The sequence below is a fragment of the Corvus hawaiiensis genome, chromosome Z (assembly GCF_020740725.1).
Source record: "Corvus hawaiiensis isolate bCorHaw1 chromosome Z, bCorHaw1.pri.cur, whole genome shotgun sequence".
NCBI lineage: Eukaryota > Metazoa > Chordata > Aves > Passeriformes > Corvidae > Corvus > Corvus hawaiiensis.
Genome location: NC_063255.1, coordinates 38,979,483 through 38,999,105, shown reverse-complemented (window position 1 = coordinate 38,999,105; position 19,623 = coordinate 38,979,483). Strand labels below are relative to the sequence as shown.

Sequence of the window (19,623 nt, the reverse complement as noted above, 5' to 3'; positions counted from 1 at the left end):
TGCTGAAGGCATTCAGGTGATGGGTTTTGCTGTGGCTGCTGTAGCCACAGTGAGTCTGCCTGCTCCATGTGGCATGGCTGTGCTCCAGTTTACAGCCTCTCAACAACTGCAGCCAAAATCCACTTGTAAACACATGGAAGCAAGCTTCACGTGATGCTAAGGCCTTTAGTCCAATAACTGGAAATGAATGTCACCGTTCAGTGCAGTGCTGCAGAGATACAGACATTAGCCTGAAAATATTTTCTTTTTTTTTTAATTCAGAAGCAAACAATGAGAGAATATGCATGTGTGTCCATTTGTAAGATGCTTCTGACCAGTCTCTGTAAAATAACAAGTTGGATTTAATCATTAGGAACTCCATCTTAATGTCTATACAACCACAAAAATTTATTAAAATGGCCTCGTCCTTCCAGTCTATAATTCTTATATTTTAATGGCACTTTGTTTCAATAATTGCTTTCATGCAGAAAATATTACAAGACAAATAATACCCAAAACAATACTCTCATTATTGTCTAGGCAGCTCAATGAAAGCTTCAAGAACTCATTAAAATACACTTTTCATGCAATTTGCATTACAATAATGCAGATCAAGTCTCTTAAAAAGTAGACATGATAAAGAAGTCAAATGTATTTCCAGAAATTTGCCCAAACTATTTGCCTATTGTTATATGTTAATTGCTGCCTCATGTTTCATAATCAGAACTTTAAATTGTGAACAGATTTTTTTTTTCCCCTGCAGAAAAGCAATAAAAATTAGGGTCCACTTTCTGAATTTGTTTAATATCATTACAATGCAAATTACAGGGGGTATTATGACCATTTTTGCAATCTGTAAGGCATTTCTAAGTAATACCCCTGCTTTCACAGATGGGAAAAGTATTTTGTCACAGTGAGCAGTCATCTCCTTATATGTCCTTCAGCTGAAAGGTGTTTTTCTGTTATTTAGGAATAGCTGTAGTTCTGTTTCTTATCACTTCAGTATCTCTTTATGCTGTTGACTGAGTCAAGAGCTGCTTGACGGAGCTGAGAAGAGGGTCATCTTCTCTTTATTCTTCTCTGTCTCTCAAATGGAAAAATCCAGATGTGCTTATGTACCCTCTCATACCTCTTTTCTTTCTGCTGTGCAGCTAGAACACTTACTAGAAACAGTCTTAAGGGCTTTTCATTGTAGAAAAAGTTAGAGTACAAATACATGTTAGAGTACAAATACAATATAGGTGCTGCTTGTAATACAGTATTCAAAGAACAGAAAATATTTTTGAATAGTTGAATGCTCTGAGGAGTTTAGAAACTAAATAGTAGGACAGCTGCCAATAGATATTTCAAAATAAGCTTTAAATTTTGTATTTTTCAATGAGGGTGTAGAAATCTAATGTTTTACTGATATGAGCCAATTCATGTTTTATTTTCTAGCTAATGTAATGTGTTATTAAAACATTAGTATGTTTTGGGTCTCGTTACTTCATATTTAATTTTATTCTTTTAAATGTGCATAGAGAGTAGGAGGCCTTCATTTAAATTCGGATACTGTCAAACATGTTTGTTTGGGTTTTCTAAACTTTTTTTGGTCTAAAAGTAAGACTCTTTTTACCGTATTCTTTTCAGGGGGAGGGAGGGAATAACTAACTCTTTTGGGTGTTGAATTAAGTAATTTTCATCATCTTTTCTGATATTTGCAACCTTTGAAGCATCTGGATCCTTGTCAAGGCTGGTTAGAGGACAGCTATGCTAAAAGGAACACACTGGTTAAAACAAGGTTGTCAATAACTCTGCTTCTGTTCTCCAAGTGTTGCAGGTGGGGAGCTCTTCGACTTCTTAGCTGAAAAAGAATCTCTCACAGAGGAGGAAGCTACAGAATTTCTCAAGCAGATACTTAATGGTGTTCAGTATCTCCACTCTCTGCAAATTGCCCACTTTGATCTTAAGGTGTGTTGAACAGATGAAAACAGCTGTAAGCAATATCCATTAAAGCCCTCTGTAATTCTAGCCACAAATCAGTCATCATGCAGATCTTGGCCACAGTTTTGTTTTGCTAGCTTATGTAGATAGGGGAAAGCTCAGCCATTGGAAAGAAGTTACTGAACTGTAAATAGTTCCCGTCTGTTCCCAACGTAAGATTCTTCCGGGGAAATGGCAACTTCTGACAAAACTAAACCATTCTGAGAAAACAAACCTGAAATAAAAATGAGGATTGTGATTTTTTTTTTTTTTTGAATGTGAATGGGATCTGGGCGAAACATTCTTTTTTAATTGGGGGGAACGTTTTTGGCACTTAATTGAAACTGCACTAAGTACAAGGATTGTTGTGGAGCAGGCAGCAGATTCTTTCCTCTTCTGTCTTTTTCCCTTTTGTGGCTTTTTTGTTCGTTTTCAGAAAAGCTGTTAATTGCATCCTTTTGGTAATGAAAGCAGAGCTTTTTGTATTTAAACTCAGCAACTGCTTTTTAATGTTTCAATTTCAGGATCTTCCCCCTCCCCCCCACCGTAAGATTTTTTTTTCAAAGGTAGACAACTAAACATTCCCTGAAGCCTGCTGAAATGGGCAGCTATGTCTATAAGAGAAAAAGGAGGCATGATTATTTCATTACAATTGAAATATGGTTCAGAAAGGGGGATGAGGTAGGGAAGGGAATGGATTTCAGGTTAAGCATACCTTTTCCAGTTTCATCCTTATCAGCTCAGTAATATATTTGGTCTTCGTATGACAGTCAGCAAGAAAAAAAATTGTAAAGCTAGAAAGGAATGTATTTTTGAGTATGAAATATGAATTTTTGCCAATGTGTTTGTAATTGAACAAGTCATCCTTGGATACACTAGATACCAAAAACTTGTGTGTTAAAGTGGGCAGCAATGTGCAGACCAATAAATATGCAATAGAAATGCAGGAAGGAAATAAAGAAAATTACATTTGCACGTATCAGGTCCTGTGACTGGGAAAGAAAGGTGAAAGAAGGGTGATAATGAAGAACTGTCCTTAATGACTCCAGAAGCCCTTAACACTCTGAATAGGATGGATGTAGGTACAGGACCTCTTCAGAGCACACCAGCTTATGGACGACAGGATATGGAGTCTAAGTAGCTGGTTCTGTGTGCTCGCAAAGTGATGCAGTGTAGAAACAGGACCCTTTGCTGATAATCCTGACATTTCATCTTCTTTGTTCTGGTTTTGCAGAGCTTTGGTGTAAAGTAATATAAAGTCCATATTTCAAAATAAGCTAGAAAAGATGGAGAACCTTCTCTTTTTCTCTTTTTTTTAAGTGTGTTGAGCCTTAAAATCTGGGAGCTGGACCACTCCAGAAGTTTCCCTGGAACATCCAAAAGCAAGAAGATACACCTCCCTGATTGCTTACGTGGTGTGAAAGAAACCTCTTTCAGGGACTATAGTTTATAGCGGTTTGTTACCTGCAAGCTCCCAGCAGTGCTGGAATGGCTGTAGCACAGGGCGTGTCACCTTTACTGGGGACAGTGTGTTTCTCTTAGGGTCAGTCCACATGAAAACTGCAATTCTGATATCTACAAGAAGTAAAATCTTGGCCTTGTGGAAATCACAGCGCTTCCATATGAACATGAAATCCTGATTTACGGTAGTGAACTTCTAGCATATGATGGATCATAATAGGAAAAGACAGGATTTTTCCACCTAAAACACAATTCAGGGGTCTAAAGGAGGTAAAGAGAAATGTTCAGTGCTGAAGAATACTGGTCCACAGTTCGTACCTATGTGTAATCTCTCTTTCTTTCCCCCTTCCTCCTTCTCAAAGCCTGAAAACATAATGTTGTTGGACAGGAATGTACCGAAGCCTCGAATCAAGATTATTGACTTTGGTTTAGCACACAAAATTGACTTTGGAAATGAATTCAAAAACATCTTCGGAACGCCAGAGTTTGTTGGTAAGAAAACTGTTGTTTCTTCAAACTATTCTTTTTCAGTCTGTGAAAGAGTGTTAGTGGCTTATCTTGGCTTGGCTGATTTACAGATTTTGAAATTTTTTGTGTAATTTGTGACATTTTGAAATTTAAATAAGCAATTTGTAGTGTTTGATTTCAAATTAGACTTGCATTAAGGTGTTTTTATCTATCAGCATCTTAGCTTATTATCTCTGACATACATAGACTCAGAGTGAGACTTACATCTGTTCTTTGACTAGGTACTTATCTTGCTGCTTTTTCCTTTAGCTCCTGAAATAGTAAATTATGAGCCTCTTGGTCTTGAAGCAGATATGTGGTAAGTTATTGGATCTTACTTGAAATAAGTCTCTCATGATTATGCTTATGTTCTAACCTTTTTTTTCTCTCCTCTCTCTCTCTTTCCATCTATTTTCCTCTCCTCTTCCTCATCCTTTTTCTGTTTGTTTTACCTTCAATCCAGGAGCATTGGTGTAATAACTTATATTCTGTAAGTACCAAAAATCTATGGGTGTTTCTTGAAAATGCTGTTGTTTTTTAATTCTGATTCTATCCTCTGGGGTTTTGGTCATGTCTGTACAAATAATACCATTCTGATTGCACATCATGATTCAAGTTGTATGATCATGAAAGCAGTAGTTTAATTATTGAAAGAATTGCCATTAATCAGCATTGATGAAGCATGGGAAACTGTCTTCAAATCTGTAGGTGATGTTCCTACAACTATATCTTAACCAGTATTCTTTGAAATTACAGCACAGTTTTTTGCCCTGCTACATCACATCTTCGTGAAAGTACATTTGCAGCATTAAAACAGACAAGAAAAATGTTATTTCCTACTGTTATTTGATCTTAGAGGGTTGAAGCAGCAGTGCTACAACATGTAATAAGAGGAATGTACTATCTTTCTTGCAGTCTAAGTGGTGCATCTCCATTTCTTGGAGAAACCAAACAGGAAACGTTGGCAAATGTGTCTGCTGTGAATTATGAATTTGAAGAAGAATTCTTTAGTAATACCAGTGCCCTAGCTAAAGACTTTATACGAAGACTTCTAGTCAAGGATCCAAAGTGAGTTGTTTTTCTTGTGTGTGGCAGTTACATCTCTAATATTTCAAATTACATTATATTTTGAGATGTTAGTTTAATAAACATAAAACAGTATGTATTTTTTAATATCTGAAACAGTTCTATTTTTTATTCTCTTAAAGGAAAAGAATGACTATTCAAGACAGTTTGCTGCATCCTTGGATCAAGGTTAGCATGCCATTCATTCTCTGTTGTCCTGCTTTTAATCATTCTTCATTTCATACTTTTCAAGTTTCCTTAACGTGGAAAATTGTCATAATTGTTTAATGTAACTTACTGTTTTGGAAAGCTGTCTGTATGAAAGCTAACATATGCAGAATGTGGGCTCCATTAATATCCACTCCGTGTGAGTTAGCAGTTGGGAAGTAGCCAACTATGGGAATTAAACTCATGCTCAGACAGAGAAGCTAATCTTCAGAGAGCATTGCCCTGACAAAGATACAGTCTCTGAAACCAGTCCAATTCCCACTAAGTTTTCTTCTTCTAATGCCCTTATTTAGACTGGGAAAAAAGAGTAATCTCTCTTCTGTCCTTTCCTTTTAGACTGAAGAGAGCAGTTGATGTGGGTTGGTGGTCCACTTCCTTCTTCAGTGTTTCAGTGTTTGGTTTGGATTGACCCATTGTGAAGCTGCTAGGTTGAGAGGGAGAAAATGGCACCTATCATTCTTCTTAATGTGTGTAGTAGTACCTGGCAGTTAATTTTTTTAATTCCGTATCACATTCTGATTATGAGCAGTAAACCCATTCAGTGCCATTGATTTCCCAGTATGTGGGGATGCCCAGTGGGTATCTGATCCCATTCCACTTCCCAGAGAATCAGTTAGCAGAATATTTATCTGTGCCACAACTGCTTCAGTTCACAGTACAACATCTGAGGGCAGGCATTTCTACATCAATTTGCCAAACTACAAACTTGACCATGCTTTGCTGACTTTTTGCTGAGGTAATCTGAAATAGTTGAAATGTGTGGAACATACTGACATGATATTTTAAACCACTAAAGCAAGCAAGGTTGTCTCTCTTGGACCAAGGTCCACACTCATGCAAAGTGACAGGTTGTTTTGTATCCTATTATTTTGTTTTATACCTTAATTTCCAGGCATTTGATTCCCACTTCACTGGTCATATCCTCTTTTCCCCTTTTCCACCACTATCTTCACCTGCATTTCCGTGGCAGGGAAGGTGGAAACTATTTCGTTTCTAACTCAAGCCTTTCCATGATCTGTGATATATATATATATATCTCCATAAAAATTATTTTAAGAATGGGATCATAAGATGCAAAATTTGGTATGCTTCACTAGTCATTAGTACTTAGTTTTAGCCTATGAAAAATTTGAAAGGATGCAGGCTTAGAGCTTGCTGCACTGGTAGGTGGGATGTGATTTTGTTTGGGGAGGGGGTAATTGTTCAGCAGCATCCAGGTAAATACACTGAGACTACAACAAAGATTGTCTGCATTTAAAATCAGTCAGGAAATTTTCCCAGAAGACAGGATTTATCTTGGAAATCAAATGCCTCTATCAGGGAGGGAGGTGGAGGACAAGGCTGAATGTTCTGATGTTTGAAGGGGTATTTTGTTTAAAATGTAGAAGCACATTTTGGTATTGCTTTCTTAGGTCTGGATTTCCCTTATGGCATTTTCTTAAGAAATTTCATCTCTATGCCACACTAGACTGTGAATATTAAAATTATGTGCTTACAATTATTATTACAGTATGATTGCAGTACTATTATTATGTAAGTGGAAGTCATCGCTGAGGGACAGAGTCTTACCTGCAGAAATCGTGGGATTTTTTAGAATGGCTTTATTTTCTTTTTGCTTATAGCCGAAAGACACCCAGCAAGCACTCAGCAGAAAAGCTTCTGCAGTGAATATGGAGAAATTCAAAAAGTTTGCAGCACGACGAAAATGGAAAGTAAGTCATTCAATGACACATCAAAATGTTGGTGACATACAAATGAAGTAGCATTACCTGTTCCAGGGAAAGGTCAGTGCATTTAAGAGTGGAAAAGAAGAAAGAAGAAACAAAATCTTCCATCGCTGGGAATAAATTAAGTGCTTGAGTATGGTAGTATGGGAGAGGACTTCTTTGTTAATGATATGCATACAAATGCTTGTGTGTGGATGGTTTGCTTTGTGCTTCTGCTGGATTATAAATAACAAAAGAAGTTGAAGATTCAAATTCAATATAAAAAGGAGATGGGGGTGTTGAAGTCAAAATTCACATTGTTTTGCCAAGTCCTTTAAAATCTCTGCAATAACATCCTATCAGAATTTTCTAATTTTTTTACATATAGCTTTTTTCTTATTATTTTTATAAAGCAATCAGTGCGCTTAATTTCCTTGTGCCAAAGATTATCAAGATCTTTCTTGTCCAGAAGTAGCATGAGTGTCGCTAGAAGTGATGATACTCTGGTAAGTGTATATATATTTAGAATGCTTGATCATATATGAACTTCGCCAGTTTCTAACTAACAGAAATATTAGGCTCTTGAAAATTTGCATAATTAACTAATCTCATAAGTAGATTTTAAGACTACAGAGGGCAGTTATCCATAGTTTGATCTTCTGCATCTTGAAACTTTGAAATTGAACTTATCATGCTGAGGCTGATAGCTGGTGTCAAAAATTTGTTTCTTGATTTTGAAGTTTGACTCATGAGGATTTTTTTTTACTGTAACAATTATATGGTGAAAAAGTGTCATCTGAATTTTACTCATCATTTACATCATCATTGTGTAGACTAAAATAATATTCCTTATATTCCACTTTTTTCCACCGAACATTCAAAATCATTGAGACCCTCTTAGATCCAGTGAATGCTAGACAGCAGTGTCTCAACAAGCAGTTATTTAAGGAGGAGACTTTAGAGTTGGCCAGTATTCAGTTTGTGGTGTTAGATACAACTAGAGTTGAGTAGTTAGGAGTGATTGCTCTATGTTTTGTAATTGCAAATGCTTGTAAATCCAAAAGCATTCTTCTTAGCTTACTCTACAATTTTTAATACATGCTTCACAAATTCCCTGTGATCAGCAAGGAATGTGTGTTAATATGTTTAGAGCTGGGGAATATCATCTTTTCTGTGCATTAATAGGATCAAACTTCAAAAATTCTGCAAAGCCCTTTTTATGCATTCAGTCTTCCCTCCTGTGCAACTCCATGCTCGTGTTTCCACTTATTCTCCTCTTATCTTTTGGCTTCTGTGCTCTTTGTTCTCCTCCTCTTGTTCTCCTTTCCCTACCCACCACCCCCCCCACCTCAGCTATCTGTATGCCTTTTAACACTGGATCAGCATTTCACACCTGTGTTCCAGCAGAAAGGATTATTGCCCACTGTTAGTGTCCTAAAAAAATCTGAAACCTCAGAAGAGAGGAGTTAAGAGCAAACCAAATAATGGGCTCTGTGAATTTCAGTTCTTTGAAATTCTAGTGCATAGGAGAAAAATAAAGTTACACTTGCAGAGGTATCTAGGCTCATTACTTGCGTTCTAGATTTTTAACTGATCTATTTGAATAGATGAAAGCTTGGGCCAAAGTACCTCTCCTGTGCCATATTTCTGGATGGCACAAAACCTGATACTTCAGTTGGTATTAGTGCGCCTCTTCACATAGAATTAATTTCATTTTAGGCAAGTATTGCTTCAATTGAAACCTATCATCTATTTTTCCTATGAGGAAAAAAAAATACACCTAACAAAAGAATTCTATGTGGAATCTCAGTGAGTAATAGGTTTGTGTGTGAAGAAGAGGGAAGCATATTTTACTAGGAAAAGTGGGGGGGGGGGGGTTGGTGTGGGTTTTCAAATAACATACATACATGCTAGCTATATGCTTCATGGAAGATTACAACTTGCAGCTGAAGCACTCTTTTACAAAAATAACATTTCAAAAAAATTAGGTTTTCTTTTTTTTTGATGTCTTGGCAGCTGTTTAGATAGGGATTTTTCTTAAAGCTAACAATTTTTCTTCTTTCGCATTTAATTGCAAGGACGAGGAAGATTCTTTTGTGATGAAAGCTATTATTCATGCCATCAATGATGACAATGTTCCTGGATTACAGCACCTTCTGGGATCTCTGACAAATTATGATGTCAATCAACCCAACAAGGTAGTGTGGGTCTGTGTTGAGGTGTGAGGTGTGTGGGGGACTAGCTATCACCCTGTTGGGGAGAGCAGTGTGGCTGTAAAATAGAAATGTAACACCTGAAATGAAGACAAGGGAATGGGAAGTAATTCTGCCTTTTTTCTAGGAGAAATTTTAATGTGCTTTGTGTTCAGTCTTCTCAAGATACATTAAAATGGAGCCCAAAATGGGATTTTTTGCCTAGGCCTTTCAAATGTATAGCTCAAATGTATTGTCAGGAACAGTGATGTATGAAATATCAGCCTTTGCTCTCAGTTGCAGTTGCTGTTTCTTGTGGCAGATGAGGATGGCAGAATACCTAGGAATAACCAGACTGCCAAATCTGACTTTACAAAGCATTGTTAGAAACAGAAGTTGAAAACTGCAGAGTTGCAAGTTGTCACACTTTTTTGCACGGTTATAGTGACCGTCATTACCAAGTACTTTCAGAAATATTCATGAAGAGCAGTAGAGAAGTGAAATGTATGTTATTTTACTGTGATGGGGTCTTGAACCATTTAAGAAATCACTGTATTTTTTGTTTTAATGGGCAGTCCAATTTAACTTTCCAAAATGTTGCTGATGGCTTGTGTCTGAGCTGCAAAGAGATTGCAAAGGGGGACGTTCTTGCCAAATGAGGCTAATGAGAGCCTAACTATATTCCTGATTTTAAAAGCATAAATTTAATGTGTGATATATCATAAATTCATCTCAAAAATACAGAAAATGGCAATAAATTTTTTTGAATAAAGGGATAAATTATTTTCATACAATATTTCCTGAAGACTTAATTTGAAAGTGGAAATCCAGAAATGCTATTTGATACCTGCCTTCTATTCTACTGTTTTCTTAATCCTTCAAAAATTAATTTATCATTCTTGCTTGTATTTCATTGTTAGCATGGAACACCTCCACTACTGATTGCTGCCGGCTGTGGAAACATTCAGATGCTTCAGTTGCTTTTAAAGCGTGGATCTCGTATTGATGTTCAAGATAAGGTTGGGTTTCTGCTTTGTCAACTGCTCTTTTTAAGTTTTTTTTGTACAGTTAGCAGGAGACAAGTAGTTCAGACCAAGCGGTATTGGAAATTAAAAACTACTCTGAGCTGTAGATCCTGTTTTCTGTCTTCACAGCAAAAACATAAAAGCAAGTCTTTAGCAATTTCCTTTGTTATTAATACATATCCTCTGATTTTCATCACTTTATTAGCTGAAATAATTTGAATGATACTAATCTTAAAATGTAGTTCACGCTTACAAAACCACATCAATTAGTTCAAATTAGTGATTGCCCTAAAACACAATGGTGAACTTTATTTAATATAGAGTATTAATAGATAAATGAATATTTTAGCCATGGGGAATATTGCAACTAAAATTCATATTTGATGGAGGATGTGCTTTGCAACAAGCTTTTTTTCCAAATGTGCTGTAACAATTAATTTATAACGAACTTGAAGAACTGTCTGCTTCTCCATCTAATATATGGTAAAGTAAGCAGAAGAAAGGTTTTTATCTCATGACTGTTCTTTCCAAAGAACTCCCTAACAAGGGAGAAGAGGATTAATCTTGCAAAGAGTTAGTAATCCTGTTAATCATCCTTGCATAGAGAGGTTTTTGTTGTCACTGTCGGTATGTGGGGTTGTTCAACCAATTTTAATTTTTTTTTTAAGTGTTCATATAAGTTTGAGTACCTTTTCAGTGTGTCTGTGTACAGCTAAGTGCACATATACCTCAGCTGAAAATCTGGAATCAGGATTTTAACTTGGTCAATAACATCTGAAATGAAATATTTTTGACAGGCTGGATCTAATGCAATCTATTGGGCTTCACGACATGGTCATGTAGAAACGCTGAAATTTCTCAGTGATAATGAATGTCCTTTGGATATTAAGGATAAGGTAAGAAAATAAGTCCTTTTTCACACAGAGGGCCTTTTCCTATAACTTTATCTTAGCAAAGAGAGGGTATTTCAATTGGAATAGTTTTCAGCTGTGCCATAATTCCAAAATTTGACTGGCTTTTTTAGTGTGGTTTTCTAAGTTGACACATAGGGCCGTGATAACAGAGCTTTGAAGTAGCTGGATGTACTGATTATTTTCTTGACAAATGTTAGCCAAGTGTGCATGTTAAATGTGGTGAGTACATGGTGGGTAGGTGGGGAAGTACAAACCTAAATTAATTTTCACTTGAAGACTTGATTTCTCATTGGAACTCAGGATGAAATCGTGATTTGGTTTTTCATTCCTCTTGATTGAAAATCACATTCGTCTGACAAGTAAATTTGACTGTTATTAAGTTGAGTATAAGGAAGCCTAACAATTTATAGCTGATGAGCACTTACCTTGTCTTCAGCAATGTTATTTGAGCAACATATGCCCTAGAAACTAGTTGCTGTTAAATTTTTATACTGTAGCAATGATTTTATACTGGCCAAAGCTCCAGTACAGAAGCAATTATACTTGTGAAACACAGTTTGCTTTGTTGAGGAAACTAATGCAAGGCAAGGTACAGTAGGAAAATTGTTGTTTGACTCCTGATAAGGCTACTAGGTAAGAGGTTACTCCCTTAATAAAAATACCGTTTCTGCTTTATGTAATTTCAAAGCAGAAAGTGTTGCAAATAGTTAGACATAGTAACCAAAATGTGCCAGGGTACACAAAGGTGTTAGGCCAGCTCTTCATACTTGAATATATAGGGCGGGGAGGGGTGCGTATGGAACTATTATGAATAGAAATGGGTCATCTGTTTCAACACAATGCACACACAGCTTCCTCCTCATATTGCTCAGAAATCCCATTTTGGCTGTGATCTGGAACAAATAAAGCAGGAAAATAAGTTCTGGAAAGAGAAAGCCTTTGAAGAAATAACCTACCTGCCAGGTGTTGGTGTGTCTGACACGTACAACCAGTTTGTAAGCTCTGCTGACGGAGCTGTGTGGCTGGGCTACGGAGAGGGAGGAGTATCCTGTGCAGGATTCAAGGCATTCAGGCTGTACATGGTGTACAGGCAGTGTATATCAGGGGGTGACACATTACATTGGCATGTTCTCCTGTAATTGCAGTCCGGGGAGACCGCTCTCCACGTGGCAGCTCGGTATGGGCATGTGGATGTGGTTCAGTTTCTCTGTAGCATTGGCTCCAATCCAAACTTTCAAGACAAGGTGAGTCATGAGCACTGTCTGCATTTTTTCAACAAATAGGCTTTATATAAGTGGTCAGAACTTCAAGTCTTCCCTTTAGCCTCTAGCATGTTTGCAAACGAGAATTACCGAGGTTTTGATAGCTCTTAACAGATAAAGACTCTGAAAAACCGCGAGAACCAGCCTGTGCTATAAGACACAGGTTCTCTCAAAAATGAAAGCTTAAAGGTGGAGAAACAACTCCATGAAGCTGTGGATGGTGGTGTGTGCTCTGTGAGTTCAGCTAAAGATTTTTATTAGTTTTTGCCTTGAATTCTGCTTGATTTTAGCAGTCACAGAACTTTTCTGCAGTGTCAAGGACTCATTTTTGAAAATGAGAGGGCTCAGGAGGGTTTTTTTAAAGGTCTGAACTCTTGTAAGAAAACAAGGAAGAGAAGGCTTAATAGAAAAAGAAAATCCATTATTTGACTCTGTATGCGAGTTCCACAAGCCTCCCCAAGTGCTGCGTCCTCTAGGACTTCCATTTTATTGTTTGAGCAGCCCTAGTCTGAGGGAGGACAGAACATGCTCTTTGTCTATTTCTTTACACTCAGATTTTTACAGAAACTGTGAATACAGTCCAAGTCCTCTACTACTATCAGCCTCAATTGTCTCCTTTTTGATATTTGCCAGGTACAGAAAGGATATCCTATTTCTTAGAATTTGATAGAGCTGGTTCTTTAGTGGGTTTTAATTCTCTCTGCTTTTTCAGTGGGCTACTTTCAGCATGTTTTTATGAAACATTTGAGGTTTTTAATGGTGTTCCACATAACTGCTCTGACATACAGTGAATTGAAGTTGAATGTTTTGAAGTTTCCTGGGTTCAAGCAAAAAGCAAATTAGTACTTCAGTCGCAACTGAACTCCAAACGCAAACAGTTTCAAAGGCTTGTTGTGATGTGTCTTTAAAGGACTCAGGTTTCTGAGTACCTTCATTCCTAGAACACTGGGATATGCTTCTGAACACGGTAAGCAGAGTGACCTGCCTCAAATTGCAAGTCTAGTGGGATTTGCATCTCTGTGGTGATCAATCTGTTTTAAACACTGGATTAGTCTCAGCACACAGGATATAGAAGTTGTTTGTGAACAAGGGTCTGTTTTCAAGTGAGAGAGCCTCAGGAGCACAGATAGATTTAAAGTAGGATTGCTGACACACAAGGTACCATAACCACTTGTATGTCAGCTGAAGTTATTCTTGCTTTTAGAATGTCAGCATTAGAAATTATAACATCTTTTTATAGGACTTACTTAGTAGACTGTCTTTTTTTTTTTTTCCATACCATCTTTTTGTCTTTTTAAGTGGGGGAATTGTTCTTCCTTGAGTTTGGTTCAGTATTATTTTTTGATTTTCCATGTCAATAGGAAGAAGAAACCCCACTGCATTGCGCTGCTTGGCACGGCTACTACTCTGTTGCCAAAGCACTCTGTGAAGCAGGCTGCAATGTGAACATTAAAAACAAAGAAGGGGAGACCCCACTCCTGACGGCATCTGCTAGGGGTTACCATGATATTGTGGAATGCTTGGCAGAACACAGGGCTGACCTTCATGCAACAGACAAGGTTAGTTATGTCCGGAGACCACAGGGACGTATCTCTCAATTGCTTCATTTGAGTGCTGCAAGTCAGCATTGTTTCCACAATGCAAATTTTCATAGCAGTTTGCACAGAGCCCATTGATGGCTGCAATAGTCTTTAAAGTTGTCCACTGATGGTTATTATTCCATGATTGGGTTTTTGCTGATCCATTATTTCCTTCTCAGTTATCATCTCATGAGTAACACTCTTTGAAAAATGGCAGGAACATCAGGTTCTGTAATTTGCAACAAGCTGTTAACTTCAGAGAAAAAGATGGATTTGCTGTTGGTCTTTGATTCCTATGGGTTGGATAAATCACACCCATTTCCAATAAGAACTATTTAAAAATATTACTCTAGTTGATTCAGAATCAGTTTTTGTCTTTCATGATGTAATCCAAATAAATAAATTTAGAATTTCATTGCTTGTATTTTTGGCGTGGCTGGCCTTTTCACTACCTTTATTGCTAATATTAACAAAATAGTTATTAAAGTAAGTTCAGAAAAAGGTTTTCTAAAATAATTAAATTGTTTTTTCCAGTTACATTGTCTCTTTAAGTTGTTCCACAGAGAGTAAGCTCTATCTTTAAAGTTACTGATCACAAAGCAGATTGCATGAATTTGCATAACTAACTTCTGTCTAGTAAACACTAGAGTTTGCACTATTCAGCTGGTTGTTACAGTTGATCACTGTCCTGCCTCCTAGGAAAGCTGTTAGAAGAGAATGTGTATTTGTATTTCATCTGTTCCACTGCAAAGACCAGTGGCTTAATAGAAATTTGCTTTCATCTCATGGATTATTTGTTTTGACAGATATGGTGCATCTCCCTACCTCCACCTTCAAATTAAAAACTATTGTGATTCTTGAAGCAAGGAGATGCACCCTGTTACTTGAGATGATTGTGACTTTGCTAAATGTTTTGATTTTTAGCATTATTGATCTTACAAGCTGTCTTTTGATTTCAGGATGGTCATATAGCCCTGCACCTTGCTGTAAGAAGATGTCAAATAGAAGTAGTTAAAACTCTCATAAGTCAAGGATGTTTTGTAGATTTCCAAGACAGACATGGCAACACTCCCTTACATGTGGCCTGCAAAGATGGGAATGTGCCTATTGTGATGGCTCTCTGTGAAGCAAGTTGTAGTTTGGATGTCACTAATAAGGTAAATGGAATATGGATGCTGAACTACGTTGTTTATTAGCTCACCTGTTGCATTCGATGACCTTTTCAAATTCTCTAATATGAAAAAGTCTTTTCTTTGATTCTTCTATCTCTTAAAGTGGCCAAAAGCAAAGTATTAAATTACTCACCTCACAGAATTACCACAGTTTGTTTCAGTTGAATAGATTATTAAAGATACATGAAGGAAGAACCCAGATGAATTATCACAGTATATTTTGCCAACCTTCTTCCCTAGCCATATAGCTTCGCTTTATGCAGATTACATCTAGGTGCAAAAGAATAGACGAAATGCATTGCAGCTGGCTTTGATTTCATATGTAACATTAATTCATATGTCATACACAGAATTGAAGACTGGTACATTTTCTGCTACAATGTTGTAACGCTAAAAGTATTGATTGCAATGATTATTGGTAGATGAATGGCAGCTAAAAATGCAAATAATCTGTAGCTGGTATAAGCACTTTCCAAAAAGAATATTTCATTACCTGTCCCTTAATTTCGAGACACTAGTTCCTTTTTTTTTGCTTCTGTTGTGCTCATGCTGCAGTGTATGAGATAACTAAACATAATGCCCTATGGGCTTATGTTATGGCTTTTCTCCTAAAGATCTTTAAGAGAAAAGTGAGCTGTTCCAGGAAACTTTCTTTGGATAGTTTGAATATGTCAAGATCAGCCACTGAACTCTGCTGACAGACTGTGGTGCTTAGGGCTTGATATTTAGCTCTGACTGTCGTCCTCTGCCCTATTTAAGTTTTATATATGCCACAAAGTTTGAAAGTTACTTATAGGAATCTTTATGTCACTATCTGCAATTTATTTGATTCAGGTATTTTAGCTTCTTCATGTTTTTTTCTGGTAAAGTACATATTCTCATATTCTAGCAATAAGACTTTGCTAGTTAGCACTTCTATTTATTACCAAAGCACTTACATTGTATTAGCCAGGTAAAGAAAATGATCATGTTTTTTGGCATGAGGATTGTCCAGTGCAATCACTTTTGGTTTCAACAATAAAATCATCAACTGTCAAATGAAAAAAATTAAAACAATGAGCTCCTCTGCTTCTCATTTTAAATCTGATTGACCAGGCAATGAAATCCAGATCCAAAGATAAGAGCACATTTTAGTGGAGTTAATGGACTACGAGGCTGTCACCCTCTTTCCTAATGGAGAATGCTGAACTGGGATCACCACCAGCATGCTGTAGAAAAAATAATCAGCCTTCAAATATTCAGTGGCTGTGAGAACATGGTTACAGAAGCTATGGTTGTAGTTATTGTTTTGTTAATCTTTTAGGAGTAATGTATCCTGCGGAGATTTTTAGAGTGCCCTTTATTTGAATGGTGACCTTGAGTGTTATCAAATAGAGAATCTTAATTTCTACCTCTCATCTTCAGAAGCAAACCCTGTATTAACAGAGCATTAACAAAATTACCTGCTGTCCTTCGTCCAAACATCTGGCTTTGTTCCACATACGTGTAATATTGATTGAAGGCACTGTTTGTTTCTTTCACAGATTCAGTGCAGTAGAACATCACATGCATTTATTTAGAAGCATAGAATCACAGAAGCATTTAGGTTGAAAAATAACTACAATATCAGAGTCCAGCTATTCACCCAGCACTGTGAAGTCTACCACTAAACCATGTCCCTAATTGCCACATCTATATGACTTAAATACCTCCAGAAATGGTCACTCCACCACTTCCCTGAGCAGCCCATTCCAGAGCTTGACAACCCTTTTTGTGAAGAAATTTTTCCTGATAGCCAATCTAAATCTCCTCTGGCACAACTTGAGGCCATCTCCTGTAGTCCTATCACTTGTTTCATGGCAGAATAAACCAGCCCCCAGCTCACTACACCCTCCTTTTAGGCAGTTGTAGAGATTGACTAGGCCTCTCCCAAGCCTCCTTTTCTCCAGGCTAAACACCCCCAGCTCCCTCAGCTGCTCCTGATAGGATTTGTGCTCCAGACCCTTCACCATCTCCATTCCCTTTTTCTGGCCATGCTTCAGCACCTCAATGTCCTTCTTGTCATGAGGAGCCAAAAACTGGAGGTGTGGCCTGACCAGTGCCGAGTACAGGGGGACAATCGCTGCCCTGGACCTGCTGGCCACACTGTAATACAAGCAGGATGCTACTTGAGTTGAGGTGTTGGGTATGGAGGAGCCTGAGCATCTTTTCACCTTCCAGTTGTCAGAAATTTAGTTGGCTTTGCTCTCAAATGCTCTTTCAAGAAGTAGTTTTATGAGTTTGTTTCTGACTGTAGACAGGAAGAACAGTATTGAAAGCCTAAAAATGTGAAGTAATAGCAGCAGAGATAATACCAGAAGAGAATAAATTGTAATTTTTTTAACAGTAGCTCTGAACATGAAAACAGAAGAGAACGTCATGAGGACCTGTTGTCAGTGAAGAGACTCATGGAAAAAAGAAAAAACTGGGAAAGCAATACTGTACAGCCCTTCCCTCTTCACTGAAAAAATATAATACTTCATGCTGACTTCTTTCATTCATTCCTTTTATTTCTTTGGATGAAAGGGGGAGACTGCAGATATGTAATCTTCAGTAGTACTTGGATTGAAATAGAACCCAGAGTTCTAAAGGTTAAGGAATTAGTGTTGTTCATATTTAATTAAGTAAAAAGGCAATTAAATTTTCTGGAATTAAAAAGACATTCTCAAATATAGCCAAAAAAACTAAAGAATTCCTCCACAGTTGTGAAGGATTTGGCTATAAAATTGTTTCCCCATTTTTTAAATAGTCGTCTAGCCTTTGGTTTTAATTGCACTTTCAGCAGTTGTACTTAAGCTGCTATCAAAAGTACTTTTTCTTGCAGTTTTTTGTATCACAGTGTCCCTCAGTGGTAGGGAGGAGAAGAGAGATCCAACGGGCAGGAATTGTGCAGCAAGATTCCTTTATTTAATTATTTCACAAACTCCTTTATAGACTTTTTTCTTCATAGTCTAATTGGACAAAGGATCAGCCACCCCTTGGGGTGATTGGCTAAAATCCTAAAACATCCATTGTCAAAATATTTTTCTACTGTACCATAAACAAAGCTTTGCAAGGCCACAGGTGTTCATAGCTTATAGAACTCTGCTAATATCTTCCGTGAGAGAGAAAAGTATCTCACGGGAGTGGAAAGAAGCAAGAGAAATTCTTGCTAGCTGCATATGGTATCCACATTTTTGCAAAACCTTTTCTGTGTATCAGTATGTATAATTGTGTAATACGTCTGATTATTAGTCATAAAATTTGAAGTGAAGTTCTTTGACTAATGTAATGACACTTCTTTCCTCATGTTAGTATGGAAGAACACCTTTACACCTGGCAGCAAACAATGGCATTCTTGACATTGTCCGGTTCCTGTGTCTTACCGGTGCCAATGTAGAAGCATTAACCTCTGTAAGTATTGAGAGATGCTGTTCTTCTTCTTTTATGCATGATAGTAGAAAACAAACTCAGAGACAGGTGTAGGAAAAGGACATTACGTTTTGAAATTAGAAAAAAAAGGCTGTTGTATGTTATACAATGGGAATGGTATTTGCTTTATCTCTCTTGTCTACTTGTTCCCTTCTTGCAACTGAATTTGGAGCTGATTACGGTACAGTACAGCTACCACTTCATCTAACCTAATAATTTCTTCACCTAAGAATTACTTGTATCATTATGCTTTCTATAAGCACAATGAGTCACTGTCATTAAGATTTGTCATTTCACATCACATTTGAGAAAAGTACAAATACATTGTATGTATCTTAAATATTTTTCTTGCATTAAGGGGTTAAAAGTTTCTGGTTTTATGGTGGGAGTTGTGTGGTTTAATGGATGAGTGAACTAGCATGCGAATATCCTTGTAAACTAAATCATTCATGTCAGATCAGCCAGCACCACTGCTTCCAGTTAGTAACACTGAAGACATTTTCATTCTCAGTAAGGTGAGAAGCATCCTCCTAATGACATATCCACAGCAGGACTGAAGTGTCCTTCGTCATACACACGATAAATTATAGACATCATACACACAATTACATGTGTTTTGAACAAACTAACCATGTTTTCTATTCAGATCCAGTGGATCGTTTTACATTGCTACTCATTGTAACCAATGTATTCTGCTTAGAAATAACTATTGCTCTGTATGAGGAAGACATGTTGTATTAGATTTTAGTTGAGTCCTCAGTTTTCAGAGTTCTTTCCCTAAGCAATTTTTCCTGAGATGGCTGAAATGGAGAGGAAAAAGGAGAAAACTTCTGTATCGTTTGCTTTACCCATTTGGTAGAAAATACAAAATTTTATGTTGTTTTCCTCAGATTTAGTACTGCAGTTTTTTCTTTTAAGCACAGATCTTATGTAGCAGGAGAATGCCAATAAACTTGGAGTTGTGGCTTAAACAAGTTTAGCACCTAATTGCTTTTTGATAGCTATTGGATTGTATATTGCCATGTCCCCTATTAATAATAATGAAATGTGCATGCAGTGGACTCGGTAGGATGCTCTACAGATTTCCTTTGTTGCCTGTTTTTTGTCTTTTTTGTCTGTTCATTACATCCCACTGTGTATA

The 19,623-nt window shown here is 37.1% G+C and overlaps 1 protein-coding gene across 2 annotated transcripts in view; it reads left to right on the top strand.

Annotated features, from left to right (window-relative positions):
- DAPK1 (death associated protein kinase 1) overlaps positions 1-19,623 on the top strand; it is an 84,683-nt gene that overhangs the window by 48,845 nt on the left and 16,215 nt on the right. The window contains exons 3-17 of one of the 2 annotated variants that reach the window (XM_048291294.1): positions 1,791-1,929; positions 3,765-3,894; positions 4,180-4,228; positions 4,373-4,399; positions 4,825-4,977; positions 5,118-5,163; positions 6,825-6,914; positions 7,322-7,414; positions 8,987-9,106; positions 10,021-10,119; positions 10,923-11,021; positions 12,185-12,283; positions 13,663-13,860; positions 14,841-15,038; positions 18,366-18,464. In XM_048291294.1, coding sequence (XP_048147251.1) covers positions 1,791-1,929; positions 3,765-3,894; positions 4,180-4,228; positions 4,373-4,399; positions 4,825-4,977; positions 5,118-5,163; positions 6,825-6,914; positions 7,322-7,414; positions 8,987-9,106; positions 10,021-10,119; positions 10,923-11,021; positions 12,185-12,283; positions 13,663-13,860; positions 14,841-15,038; positions 18,366-18,464 — 1,639 coding nt within the window. The remainder of the gene's footprint in view (positions 1-1,790; positions 1,930-3,764; positions 3,895-4,179; positions 4,229-4,372; positions 4,400-4,824; positions 4,978-5,117; positions 5,164-6,824; positions 6,915-7,321; positions 7,415-8,986; positions 9,107-10,020; positions 10,120-10,922; positions 11,022-12,184; positions 12,284-13,662; positions 13,861-14,840; positions 15,039-18,365; positions 18,465-19,623) is intronic. The other variant, XM_048291295.1, reaches the window with a different exon arrangement.